General features: G+C 40.8%; 1 protein-coding gene across 2 annotated transcripts in view; it reads right to left on the reverse strand.

Annotated features, from left to right (window-relative positions):
- Positions 1–5,019, reverse strand: part of LOC311141761 (calcium/calmodulin-dependent protein kinase type II subunit beta-like) — a 98,989-nt gene extending 93,970 nt beyond the window's left edge. The window contains exon 1 of one of the 2 annotated variants that reach the window (XM_084177203.1): positions 4,669–5,019. In XM_084177203.1, coding sequence (XP_084033329.1) covers positions 4,669–4,730 — 62 coding nt within the window. In that variant the 5' untranslated portion in view covers positions 4,731–5,019. The remainder of the gene's footprint in view (positions 1–4,668) is intronic. The other variant, XM_084177204.1, reaches the window with a different exon arrangement.
- Between the last annotated feature and the right edge of the window lie 9,417 nt (positions 5,020–14,436).

Here is a 14,436-nt window from a genome sequence, read left to right on the forward strand (position 1 = left end):
AATATGTCTCAAATAAATACTTTTAAAAAGATTTTCTCTAGAAAGACTACCTTTCAGAGAATACACACCAATACATTTTAGTCATTTAGCAGATGCTCTTATCCAGAGCGACTTACAGTTAGTGAGTGCATACATTTTCATACTGGCCCCCCGTGGGAATCGAACACACAACCCTGGCGTTGCAAACGCCATGCTCTACCAACTGAGCTACACCGGGCCGTAGATTCGGGGGATGTAGATTCAGAGCGTATCTGAGTTCTGTATTGCAGTTCTATCAAGTACAGTGGGGAAAAAAGTATTTAGTCAGCCACCAATTGTGCAAGTTCTCCCACTTAAAAAGATGAGAGAGGCCTGTAATTTTCATCATAGGTACACGTCAACTATGACAGACAAATTGAGGAAAAAATTCCAGAAAATCACATTGTAGGATTTTTAATGAATTTATTTGCAAATGATGGTGGAAAATAAGTATTTGGTCACCTACAAACAAGCAAGATTTCTGGCTCTCACAGACCTGTAACTTCTTCTTTAAGAGGCTCCTCTGTCCTCCACTCGTTACCTGTATTAATGGCACCTGTTTGAACATGTTATCAGTATAAAAGACACCTGTTCACAACCTCAAACTGTCACACTCCAAACTCCACTATGGCCAAGACCAAAGTGCTGTCAAAGGACACCAGAAACAAAATTGTAGACCTGCACCAGGCTGGGAAGACTGAATCTGCAATAGGTAAGCAGCTTGGTTTGAAGAAATCAACTGTGGGAGCAATTATTAGGAAATGGAAGACATACAAGACCACTGATAATCTCCCTCGATCTGGGGCTCCACGCAAGATCTCACCCCGTGGGGTCAAAATGATCACAAGAACGGTGAGCAAAAATCCCAGAACCACACGGGGGGACCTAGTGAATGACCTGCAGAGAGCTGGGACCAAAGTAACAAAGCCTACCATCAGTAACACACTACGCCGCCAGGGACTCAAATCCTGCAGTGCCAGACGTGTTCCCCTGCTTAAGCCAGTACATGTCCAGGCCCGTCTGAAGTTTGCTAGAGTGCATTTGGATGATCCAGAAGAGGATTGGGAGAATGTCATATGGTCAGATGAAACCAAAATATAACTTTTTGGTAAAAACTCAACTCGTCGTGTTTGGAGGACAAAGAATGCTGAGTTGCATCCAAAGAACACCATACCTACTGTGAAGCATGGGGGTGGAAACATCATGCTTTGGGGCTGTTTTTCTGCAAGGGGACCAGGACGACTGATCCGTGTAAAGGAAAGAATGAATGGGGCCATGTATCGTGAGATTTTGAGTGAAAACCTCCTTCCATCAGCAAGGTCATTGAAGATGAAATGTGGCTGGGTCTTTCAGCATGACAATGATCCCAAAGTATTTAGAACTTTTATTATTCCACAACGAAGGAGTGGCTTCGTAAGAAGCATTTCAAGGTCCTGGAGTGGCCTAGCCAGTCTCCAGATCTCAACCCCATAGAAAATCTTTGGTGGGAGTTGAAAGTCTGTGTTGCCCGGCGACAGCCCCAAAACATGACTGCTCTAGAGGAGATCTGCATGGAGGAATGGGCCAAAATACCAGCAACAGTGTGTGAAAACCTTGTGAAGACTTACAGAAAACGTTTGACCAGTGTCATTGCCAACAAAGGGTATATAACAAAGTATTGTGAAACTTTTGTTATTGACCAAATACTTATTTTCCACCATCATTTGCAAATAAATTCATTAAAAATCCTACAATGTGATTTTCTGGAGAATTTTTTTTCTCATTTTGTCTGTCATAGTTGACGTGTACCTATGATGAAAATTACAGGCCTCTCTCATCTTTTTAAGTGGGAGAACTTGCACAATTGGTGGCTGACTAAATACTTTTTTCCCCCACTGTATTTATACCATTGGTTCCAGGTAGAACCCTTTTGGGTTCCATGTAGAACCCTCTCTGGAAAGGGTTTTTACATGGAACCCAAAAGGGTTCTACCTGGAACCAAAAAGGGTTATTCAAAGGGGTTCTCCTTTGGGGACAGCCAAAGAACACTTTTAGGTTCTAGATAGCACCTTTTTTTCTAAGAGTGTTTGGATAACTTGGTATTATGTCTCCAGAAAAACATACACTGAGTATACAAAACATAAAGAAATGATTTTTCCATGACATAGAATGACCAGGTGAATCCAGGTGAAAGCTATGATCCCATATTGATGTAATTTGTTAAATCCACTTCTTTCAGTGTAGATGAAGGGGAGGAGACAGGTTAAATAAGGATGTATAAGCCTTGAGACAATTGACCAATGTATTGTGTATGTGTGCCATTCAGATGGTGAATGGGCAAGACAAAATATTTGAAAGCCTCTGAACGGGGAATGGTAGTAGGTGCCAGGCACACCTGTTTGAGTGTGTCAAGAACTGCAATGCTGCTGGGTTTTTCACGCTCAACAGTTTCCCGTGTGTATCAAGAATGGTCCACCACCCAAAGGACATCCAGCCAACTTGACACAACTGTGTGAAGCACTAGAGTCAACATGGGCCAGCATCCCTGTGGATTGATTTCGACACCTTGTAGAGTCCATGCCCCGACGAATTGATGCTGTTCTGAGGGTAAAAGGAGGGGTTCAACTTCATTTTAAGAAGGTGTAGATTCAAATAAAGGTCCTATCTATCAAATTACAATAGGCGGAATTGGGTGTTTTTGTCTGGGGTCAAAATGATTTATTTTTAAAGTCCATATTGATACCAAAATAGGGCTGGGCGGTACACCGTATTTTACTATATACCGGTATTGATGCACGGACCGGCTTGAGTTTTTCTTTACCTTCTATAACGATATTTCAATGTTTGGTTTGTTAAATGTGATACACAACTCCTGCACGTATAATGTCTGTTTTCATAGTTTACTCCGTTTGCTCCTTGAGTCATCTCTCTCCCTCCTCCTGCTGCTGCATGCCGTTAACCACACCAAGCCCTGCCCCCTGTCACTCAAGAAGAGAGCAGTTGCTGGACAACGGAGTCACGAGCACTTTCTTTCTTTTATGAAGTTCACTCTGCATGGTCAGATGGATGCAACAATGTTGGTGACATGCTGCTTTCCACAAGCGTTCTATAATTACACTATTAGTGTGTGTATCTTACTGTCTGCAAACTACTGTTTGCTAGTTTATTTTCTTAACAAATAGGTTGCTAAAATAATTTGTGTTAGCCACTAATGGTAATCTTTGGTTAGCTAGCTAGCTTGCTAAATGTACTAAGAGTCAGAGCAAACGTAGCTAGTTAGCTAATAGTGCCTGGTACCAGTGCTGGTGTAGGCTTAGATAAGCATGTTTGTGCAACGGTATCATTTCAGAGAGGAATAGGCGAAGAAGGAATATGTTGGTTAGCTAGCTAGCTAGCTACATGAATTAGGAAAATGTGTAGTGTAACATCTAATTAGGGTCACCTGGAAACACTGACCAGCACAATGTATTCAAGGTGCTGCCCACTATATTATTAACTATACAATTAGAATAATAATTATATTTCCATGATTCCAACAGTTCACCAATTAACTAGGCCTAGATTTTTTGCACATATCATGCAGCGTGGCACAGTGTGGAAATGATAATAAAAGTGCAGGAAAATCAGAAATGGATGAAAATGCTGAAAATTATTTTTGTTTGGAGTTGGATTGAACAGTATAAATGGAGAAAGCCCCATTTAAATCCCTTATAATGTATGTGTTGCCACCCTAGGGTCATGAGATACTCAGAAAGCATATTTAGAACTTTTATTATTCAAAAACATCAAATACCATCAAAAATGTGAAAGATATTGTGATATTATATTTTGTCCATATCGCCCAGCCCTAACAGTAACACTAAACAATGCTTTAGAATGTTCAATTGATTAAGAACAAGTTGATTGACAAAGTCATAAAAAACCACTGTTGGGCTATGATGCCAAATTTACCTCTGTGGTCAAATGACCCCAGTCGGTTGTATGAAGGTTAACAAAAGTCCCCTGGGAAGAACATACCTTTATCAATAGGCACTAAAGGTAGTTAGTGTCTATGAATGGGCTACTGACATAATATGCATTAAACTCAAAGGCTCAGGTTGGGAAAAAAACATTTTCAATCTGCCTATCTCAACCGGTGGCCTCTTTTTGGTGAATGTTTAGAACCGAATTGCATCGGTGAAAGAAACATTAATTTCGCTCCCTGATTTGAATACTGCTACTACTGCTTCTTGAGCTGCAAACAACTATTATCTGCAAATAAGTTACAAAATCATTGTCTGAATTTGGTGAATCCTCACTGCAGACACATTAGTAGTGGGGTGAGCCTGTCATTCTGGTCTAAAACAGCAACATTTTCTCTCAGCCTCAGGGTAAAATGTTTTAAATATTGAGAGCTCGCCAACCAACGCAATTTATTGCTCAATGCCTATGGAGAGCTTTTGTTTAGACACGTTGACCAACTACTGCCATAATTTTTTTAAGAGCGCTGGGAACAAGAATCTCGTGTGTGTGTGTGTGTGATGAGAGAGAGCGTATTTTGAGCGAGCTGTCACCCTTGCCTTGCGCCGCTGTCACCCAGAAAAAGACCACCGCAACAACACAAACCCGCACCCACACCCACGCAAGCCACAACAGTCAGTGACTGCAAATTACCAAAACAAACAGGCTTACTTTCCCAGCTCTTCATATAGCTGAAAATCGTCCGTGAATCGTGTACAGGTTGTCGCAGCCATGTCTCCGTATCTCGTGCTTCTCTCACGGCTGCTCCTTTGCTTGATATGATCCTCCTGCGCGGTATGTAGCTTATTTTCTATCAAAATATGAGTCCTCTTTCTGCGCTGCAGGCGACTCAAAGATAACCTTGTAAGGCAGCCGATAGGTTATGGTTTGATAAGGATGGCAGGTGTGCGTCCAAGTTGGTTGTTTACTCTCGTCTCCCCCACTATCTTTCTACTGTAGCGTACTATATCGTTCCTCCCCAGTGCGCTCGACTGTGCAAAGCGAAGCGCTCCAAAGCGCTATAGCTCGATCTGCTCAGCGCTGCCCTCGATTGGGCGCTGCGCTTAACTGCGTGCCTTGGTAACGTAACCGCGGCGCGCACACACCACCCCGTGTGTATGCAGTACTTCCAAATAGGGGTAAATTTAAGACCGAGGTTATTTGTGTTTTGCGTAAGGTGCATCATGTAGATTTCACTACAGATATAAAACGCAATGGCAATGCAGTACAAACAATAGCCTAATAAATCTAATATGTTAATTATATATAATTGTAGTTGTCTGAAGGCATAATTATAGGCCTATATAATACACGTTATAATACAGTAATGCTGCTATGAAACAATTTGAAACAAATAATAATATCACATAAAACATTTTGTAGATATTTCGTTACAGTCAATGGATAGCCTACAGGTGATTGTGGTGTGCAAAAGTTACAGTAAATCATGTTGCTGTCAAATAACTTCCTTTATGTATATATGCTACAGGATGTGGTCTATGGGCTGTGTGTCTGACTTGATAGAATACTGGAACAGTTTCATTCTGTTGTCACATTTCTAACCAAAGTGAGCTTAACCAGAGAGTTTAGAAAACCTCCTACTCTGCTATATTTAACAACTTCCATTCCAACCTTGGGAAAAACATAATTGGGTAACTTTGGGGGAAAACACCAAACAATAAAATCCTTATAAAATTGTTTTTCCCTGTGGTTAGCCAGCCTCCACTCAGCCGCGTTGACCATATGAGTCGCTAACTAACATGAAAGAAAAGTGTTAGAAATGAATGGTAAATAATGTATTGTGTCATTTTGGAGTGACTTTTATTGTAAATAAAAATATAATACGTTTCTAAACCCTTCTACAGTAATGTGGATGCTACCATGATTACGGAAAATTCTGAATGAATCGTGAATAATGATGAGTGAGAAAGTTGCAGAGGCTCAAATGCTAACCTCCTCTATGATTGCAATGCTGAGATGTTAGCATGTCTTGGGGGTATGATATATGTGCGTCTGTAACTTTCTCACTCATCATTATTCACGATTCATTCAAGATTATCCATAATCATGGTAGCGTCCATATTAATGTAGAAGTGTTTAGAAACATAGTCTTTCTTATTTACAATAAAAGTGACTCAAAAATGACACAATACATTATTTACCATTAATTTATAAACAATCTGAAACACAACCAAAACAAACAACAAATGCATCCAACAAATGTGTAGAGTCACAAGCTTGATGTAGTCATTGTGTGCTATGAATATGGGACCAAATAGTTAACTTTTTACTACTTTAATACACATAAGTGAATTTGTCCCAATACTTCTGGTCCCCTAAAATGGGGAAACTACGTAGAAAAAGGGCTGTAATTTCTAAACGGTTCACCCGATATGGATGAAAATACCCTCAAATTAAAGCTGACAGTCGGCACTTTAACCTCATAGTTATTGTATCATTTCAAATCCAACATGCTGGAGTACAGAGACAAAACAACAAAACATGTGTCACTGTCCCAATGATTTTGGAGCTCACTGTATATAGTTTGATGTTAGATGATGATTTATGTTAAATAATGTCTGTATAAAATCAGTTTTATGCAAATAAGGACAGTTGCCATACAAAGGCTGCCCATGTATTGATTCAATCTTTAAAGGGATAGTTCACCCAAATTACAAAATGACACATTGGTTTCCTTATGCCGTAAGCAGTCTATGGACAAGGTATGACAGCAATCCACGCTTTGGTTTAGTTTCACTGGCACTGTTTCCACATACTAACGTTTCAGCATTTGTGGCACAAATCCCATTAAAGTCTTGGGAATTATTTAAAAAAAAAGCTCACACACACATCACTGGAATGATTTCACTGTCAAAGACACCTCTGGTTGGCAGATCTGTACATCAGGGTGGTTGGCATCACCAGCCTTTCCATTAGAGAAGTATGAGAACAGTCTCTCAGTAAATGTGTCTTTATGAGTGTAGATGTGTCATGTCTTTGGTGTTGTAGAAGGACACATCCCCCTGTCATAGTCCAGCTGCACTCTGATCCTCTGGGTTATCTTCTTCAGAGTGAAATCTACATTTACTTACCACTCCTCAGCTGTACAGTCCAGGTTGTAAATCCTTCCCCATTCCTGTTGATTGACTCTTTGGTATGGTATATCACACATGTCATAAAATATTCATATAATGCTTCATCTTAGTAATACTGTTCGTAACTGGGGACCCTTATGGTGTCATAGTGCTTACAGTTTTGAAGCTTGCAATGGTTTTTTAAGGTTATTCAATGGCACAAAAGCTGTACCATTATAGATTGTATCTTCATTTCTTTTGCTGCAGAAAGTTGATCATTTAGGTAGGAAGATGGTTAAAGCACCAGAGAGGGTTAAACAGCTGTTGTAGATAATGTTGGATGGCTACTGTTTGACCAAGCATGCAAAGAGCATTGATGGCTCTGTACTTGGCAGTGGTTGCTTTAGAGCACTAAATCGTTTTGAAAAATATGCCGTGGAGAGTCACCTAGGATTCCCAGTTATAGGACAAGCTATGGTCTATCATAAGGCAGTTGTTAATTCTCAGTTATTCCAGAGTGTTAACTATACAAGATTGCAAAATATGGATAATACTCTAGTTAAAATTGCTGATGGACGAATTTAATCTTTTGTCAATGTACGTTATTTTCTGCGAAATGGCCGCGAATTGCACAGCACTATTGTTGGTCTCCACCGCATTGCTCACATCACACAGCAACGCTGCTAAATGAACAAAGGAATTTTGGGCGGGAAAGAGGGGCCGAGCACTGATAGTTACGCTAATTATCGCCATCTACATTGGAGGGGTGAATTGAGGCTATTACAATGTGCCAGATGAAAAGGTAGAAGTAACAGTAGCCTAGCCATTACCCAGCTAGCATAGAACATTCTCTAAAGGTTCCCCTTTTGGTTCTTAAAAAAATTACTTTCACAGAAAGTCTGGGAGTGTTGTGGGAAAGTACTTTTTCTAAGAACCAAAGGAGAACCTTTAAGGAACGTTGCTATTTTGGTATTACTCTGAGAACTTTCAAATAACCTCATAAAATAAAGTTATTTTTTGGTGAATTCGAATTTTTACGTAACGTTCCCCTGTGGTTCCCATTTGGTTGTTGGAAGAAAAAAGTTCTGGGAATGTTCTGGGAACGTTGCATATCCAAAGGCCATATTGGATTATATTGCTGAAAGAGGAGATAAAAGTGTGTGTCGAGGTGAGTGCACATCATTTTGTAAATAGCTAACAAGTTTTTTTAATTCACCATACCAACTGTTGACAGTTGGGGAAATGGCTGCCAGGTAGTTTAGCTTGTTTCAAGTACTGCTAATATTACAATTTTTACAGGTAAGGAGTCAGAGAAACATACTAAAACTACAATGTGTTTATATGAACATGTTAGGGGGTAGTATAGTTATTTTTGAACGTGTTGTGTATGCAAAATATTATTTTTATGCGTAAGTGAGCTAACATTAGCTTAGCTAGCATGTTCTCCAGCTGCATTGGCTGCTAGCTAGGTCTGACCATAAAAACTATTTTTAAAACTTGTTTCCATGGAGAGTGACAAATTAGGTCTGATAACCCTCTTGCTGTGTCATAAATTGGCTTATAATGTTTGAGTATTTTGAAACGGATGGTGATAGATTTGATTTGTTGAATGACTAGGCTACTTGGCTAGTACCTGACCCGTCATGTAAATAAGGAAGTGATTGCAATGAAATAGTAAAGAGAGGTTTAATTTAAAAATAATCTATGGGATATCACATTATTTCCACTGAAATACATTAGTAATTAATTAAATTGGTCACAATTGATACATTTATTTATACAGAAATGTATTTTTATAACATCACTTTCTGTTTTACTTTTAGCTTACTTGGATATTTTCCCCACCTGCACCATGTGAGTTATCTTCAAGTCACTGTAATTCTCTACCTTGTATTTGAAGCAGTTAAGCAGAAGGCCACCATAGTTGATAAGTGCATGAGAAAACTGTACATTTGCTAAGTGATTAATCGGTTTCTGATTCTTTGTCTCATTTGCAGCTCCATTGTGTCCAGAAGTCTACTAGTTAAAGGTTTACTTTACTACTACAACGTACACTCACCGGACAGTTTTAGGTACACCACCCGTTCACAAAAATGGATTGCTCCTACATCTACTAGTCCACTTATCTAATCTCTTGGCTACCATTTTTCATTTTTTACAGATGGAGCAATTGTGGGACACCACCACTTGGGAACACCTACTCAACCTCACATCGAAACAATGGACCTTATTTTGTTGTCATAGGCCCAATCCCAAATGGACCCCTGTGCACTTGTGGAGATCTGAGATTATTTGATGGGTCTAAACAATATGGTGAAACTTCCACCTAGCCTATCAGAGGGCTAATTGGAATTATTACCAAATTGCTTACAGCTGTCAATTCCTCTCACATCTCCTCAAGTGCATAGGGAGTAGGGTCTAGGGCAGTGGTATTCAACTCTTACCCAACGTGGGTCGGAGCCTGCTGGTTTTCTGCTCTACCTGATAATTAATTGTACACACCTGGTTTCCCAGGTCTAAATCAGTCCCTGATTTGAGGGGAACAATGAAAAAAATGCAGTGGAACTGGCTTCGAGGTCCAGAGTTGAGTTTGAGGGGACTAGGGGTTGATTTGGGATTGGGCCATACTTTTGGAATCAGAGGATGGTGAGCCACATGATTGTGTTCAAGAAGCAGAGAAATACTCAAGGCTTAGATCAGATATGCAAGCCTTTCCATTATGTGAGGCAGACCTGGAGTATTGGGTGCTGGCTATGCAGTAGTTAAAGCCCAAGGAACTGGATTTGTTGTTGAAAAGGCTGAAGTAATACCACAGCCTGCGTCCGCACAGCTTGCTGAACTTGTGGGGCTAACAGAAGCGTGTTTGTTAGCAGAAGGAAAGCGAGTGACGATATATACTGATTCTGCATACAGTGAGGGAAAAAAGTATTTGATCCCCTGCTGATTTTGTACGTTTGCCCACTGACAAAGACATGATCAGTCTATAATTTTAATGGTAGGTTTATTTGAACAGTGAGAGACAGAATAACAACAACAAAAAATCCAGAAAAACGCATGTCAAAAATGTTATAAATTGATTTGCATTTTAATGAGGGAAATAAGTATTTGACCCCTCTGCAAAACATGACTTAGTACTTGGTGGCAAAACCCTTGTTGGCAATCACAGAGGTCAGACGTTTCTTGTAGTTGGCCACCAGGTTTGCACACATCTCAGGAGAGATTTTGTCCCACTCCTCTTTGCAGATCTTCTCCAAGTCATTAAGGTTTTGAGGCTGGCGTTTGGCAACTCGAACCTTCAGCTCCCGCCACAGATGTTCTATGGGATTAAGGTCTGGAGACTGGCTAGGCCACTCCAGGACCTTAATGTGCTTCTTCTTGAGCCACTCCTTTGTTGCCTTGGCCGTGTGTTTTGGGTCATTGTCATGCTGGAATACCCTTCCACGACCCATTTTCAATGCCCTGGCTGAGGGAAGGAGGTTCTCACCCAAGATTTGACGATACATGGCCCCGTCCATCGTCCCTTTGATGCAGTGAAGTTGTCCTGTCCCCTTAGCAGAAAAACACACCCAAAGCATAATGTTTCCACCTCCATGTTTGACGGTGGGGATGGTGTTCTTGGGGTCATAGGCAGCATTCGTCCTCCTCCAAACATGGCGAGTTGAGTTGATGCCAAAGAGCTCGATTTTGGTCTCATCTGACCACAACACTTTCACCCAGTTCTCCTCTGAATCATTCAGATGTTCATTGGCAAACTTCAGACGGCCCTGTATATGTGCTTTCTTGAGCAGGGGAACCTTGCGGGCGCTGCAGGATTTCAGTCCTTCACGGCGTAGTGTGTTACCAATTGTTTTCTTGGTGACTATGGTCCCAGCTGCCTTGAGATCATTGACAAGATCCTCCCGTGTAGTTCTGGGCTGATTCCTCACCATTCTCATGATCATTGCAACTCCACGAGGTGAGATCTTGCATGGAGCCCCAGGCAGAGGAAGATTGACCAAGCTGCTTGGCGATGGTCTTGTAGCCCATTCCAGCCTTGTGTAGGTCTACAATCTTATCCCTGACATCCTTGGAGAGCTCTTTGGTCAAGGCCATGGTGGAGAGTTTGGAATCTGATTGATTGATTGCTTCTGTGGACAGGTGTCTTTTATACAGGTAACAAACTGAGATTAGGAGCACTCCCTTTAAGAGTGTGCTTCTAATCTCAGCTCATTACTTGTATAAAAGACACCTGGGAGCCAGAAATCTTTCTGATTGAGAGGGGGTCAAATACTTATTCCCCTCATTAAAATGCAAATCAATCTATAACATTTTTGACATGCGTTTTTCTGGATTTTTGTTGTTGTTATTATTCTGTCTCTCACTGTTCAAATTAACCTACCATTAAAATTATAGACTGATCATTTCTTTGTCAGTGGGCAAACGTACAAAATCAGCAGGGGATCAAATACTTTTTTCCCTCACTGTATGCACATAGTGTATGTCATTTGTTTGGAGCAGTGTGGAAAGGTTGAGGGTTTAAGAAAACGGATGGTTCTCCGATACAACATCACGCACAAATAATGAAATTGTTGCATGCTATGATGAAGCCTAAAGAGATAGCGATACCTAAGTGTGCAGCTCATAAAACAGATGTGTGAAAAGTCACACAAGGGAACAAAGCTGCTGATGAAGCTGCAAAAGCTGTCATAGGAGCGGACAAATTGGGCAAGGTTTTTCTGGTCACTCATGGAGTGGACTTGGAAGACAAAATTACGCTTATGGATGTGATTTTGATGCAGGAAGCTGCTTCTACAATTGACAAACAGTTATGGCTAGACCGAGGTGCCGTCAAAGATGCTACTGGTCTTTGGAGAAACCATGAGGGGTTGATAGTAGCGCCTCCAGACCTATTAGGCCTGATGATTCAGGAAGCACATGGGTTAGCTCATGTTGCAAGGGGGGAGGTTAGGAGAAAGATCACAAAGGAGTATGTTTTTTGGGCACCATATTTGCTTGAAAAGGTTGACTATGTCATAGGCAGGTGCACAATCTGTCTGAAAAATAATGTTTGCAGGGGTGTGACTGTTCTTCCTGGTTACATTCCAACACAGAGAGGTCCTATGCGTGAGTTGGTTATCGACTTTGTTGATATGATAAAACCAATTGAAGGGAATTAAGCAACGTCTAGGAGCAGTTTATCACCCACAAAGTCAAGGGATTTGTGAAAAAATGAATGGTGTTTTGAAAAATCGCATTGTCAAGATTTGCCAGCATACGGGTCTAAACTGGATAGCGGCGCTCCCTTTAGCATTAATGGTGTGTCGCTCAAGTGAGTTGCGTGATCTACGTATGACACGCCATGAACTGGTTACAGGAAGAAGGATGCCTACGCCTTGTTTGCGAACAAGCGGAAAGGGTCCAAGTTTGGCTCTTTTGGAAGATGAAATGAGAGCGTATGTTACATATATGGCCAATTTTCATAAAAATTTGCCCACATATGTTTCTGACAGGCAAAGAAAAGAAGAGGTGCAGCAGAAGCTTGATGAGCAAAAAAGGAGTACAGTGCAACCTGGGGACAATGTGTTTGTGAAGGTATTTAGAAGGAAGTGGTACAACGAACGCCGTGAGGGACCATTTGAAGTTGTTCGCAGTACTGGAACAGCTGTCCAGGTTAAAGGGTCTCCAACGTGGTATCATTTGTCACATTGTGTTAAAGCGCCTAGAGAAGAGGTGCCACGCGCAGAGAGCCAAGATGTTGAAGGCTCAAGAGAGCAGGATGAAGATAGGGAAGAACAGACAGAAGGAGAGATTGTCCATGCTGTGGACAACGTTGATGATAATGTGTACACTTCTGATGATGCCAGAGAACTGACTCTGCAATGGATGGACAGGAAAGGAGATTTGGGGACATTGATTTTCAATACGTCCCAGAAACAACAGGGTATATTTCAGTGGAATGTGAAACCGCAGAGATCACCCAGGGCAACTCTGTTACAGGAGAAGCTGGTGATTCGGTTAGACAAAGTAGCCCCAGACCAGTTTGGAAAAAAGTCAGACCAAAACGTTACGCAAACTAGGGTTGAAGTAACTCTAGGAAAGTCAGCTCAGCTCCCATGTCAGTGTACGAGAGAGAACAGTGGTGAAGGGAAATGTAGAGTTCAGTGGGAAGATAGCTATGGTAGGAGTTTAGATCTGTTAGGAGCAGTTGCATTTAGAAAGTATGCGTTGCTGAATGATAAAAGAAGACTGAAGATTGAAGGTGATTGCAGTCTCTATGTGTACAATTCCCAGCAGGAGGATCAAGGTGATTATAAATGTAATTTTTATAATCCGCAGTTTGAAAGTGAGGGATTAGAGTCGGGACTCAGAGTTACTGTAGTGACACTAGTGGTGATAGATGGAAATACAAGTAAAGAGCTCCAAGCTGTAGGGAAGATAGAAGAATCAACAACAATGACATCAACACTTCAGCCTAACACAACAACAGTGAGAAGCAATTCTACTAGTTTATTGTTGACAGTTACTAAAGCTATAAATGTATCACATTTGACTACAATGACGCCTCGGACGATCGCTCCAACACCAATTTTAGAAAATACTGTAATTAGGGTTAGGATGGGTGGAACAGCTCATCTTCCTTGTAGATGTGAGAGACGGAGTGGGGGTGGTGACATTCCTCCCACGTGGAGAGATAATTACGGAGAATAAGTGTTGTTATCAGGACCAGAAGTAGAAGCTGTACCCCCTAGTCGAAGGAAATATATTTTGTACAACGATATGAAGTGGAAGAGGGTTATGAGTGATTGCTCACTTCTTTTGCGTAATACTACATGGGAAGATCAGGGAGAATATATGTGTACTTATTTAGAGCCTGCGTTCAAATTTGTTCCGGTTAAGAATTACTGGATAGAAGGCTATGTAACTCGTAAGGTGACGCTTATGATGAAAGATTTAAAGTCTGTTGAAGTTACCACAGTCACCAAAGGAGTTCAGGAGCAGTATATTACAGTAGTCACTCCAAGAGTAAATAATACACAGAGGATATTTGTCACTATGCCATTGGAAACAATTATGAGTGTTAATACATCAACTAAAGTCACTATTTTAACAGAAACTCTGAAAGAGATGAATGTTAGGATAGCGATAACAAATTTTGTAAATGTGACACAGACACCAACAACAACTTTTCTGAAATTAAAGGATGTAGTAAATGTGACTCAGAAGTCTATGATACAGATGGAGATTGGTGTAAATGGTGGTAAGGACAGTGTTGAAATAGGAGAGCAGATGGTAGCAGAGAATGATGAAGATTCATCTGAAATAGTGCAGAATTCTATCCCGGATGTACAGGATGAGTTCTTTAATTTTGATGGAACTCCAGAAGATA

Source organism: Coregonus lavaretus (genome assembly GCF_964263955.1).
Source record: "Coregonus lavaretus genome assembly, chromosome: 14".
NCBI classification, from domain to species: domain Eukaryota; kingdom Metazoa; phylum Chordata; class Actinopteri; order Salmoniformes; family Salmonidae; genus Coregonus; species Coregonus lavaretus.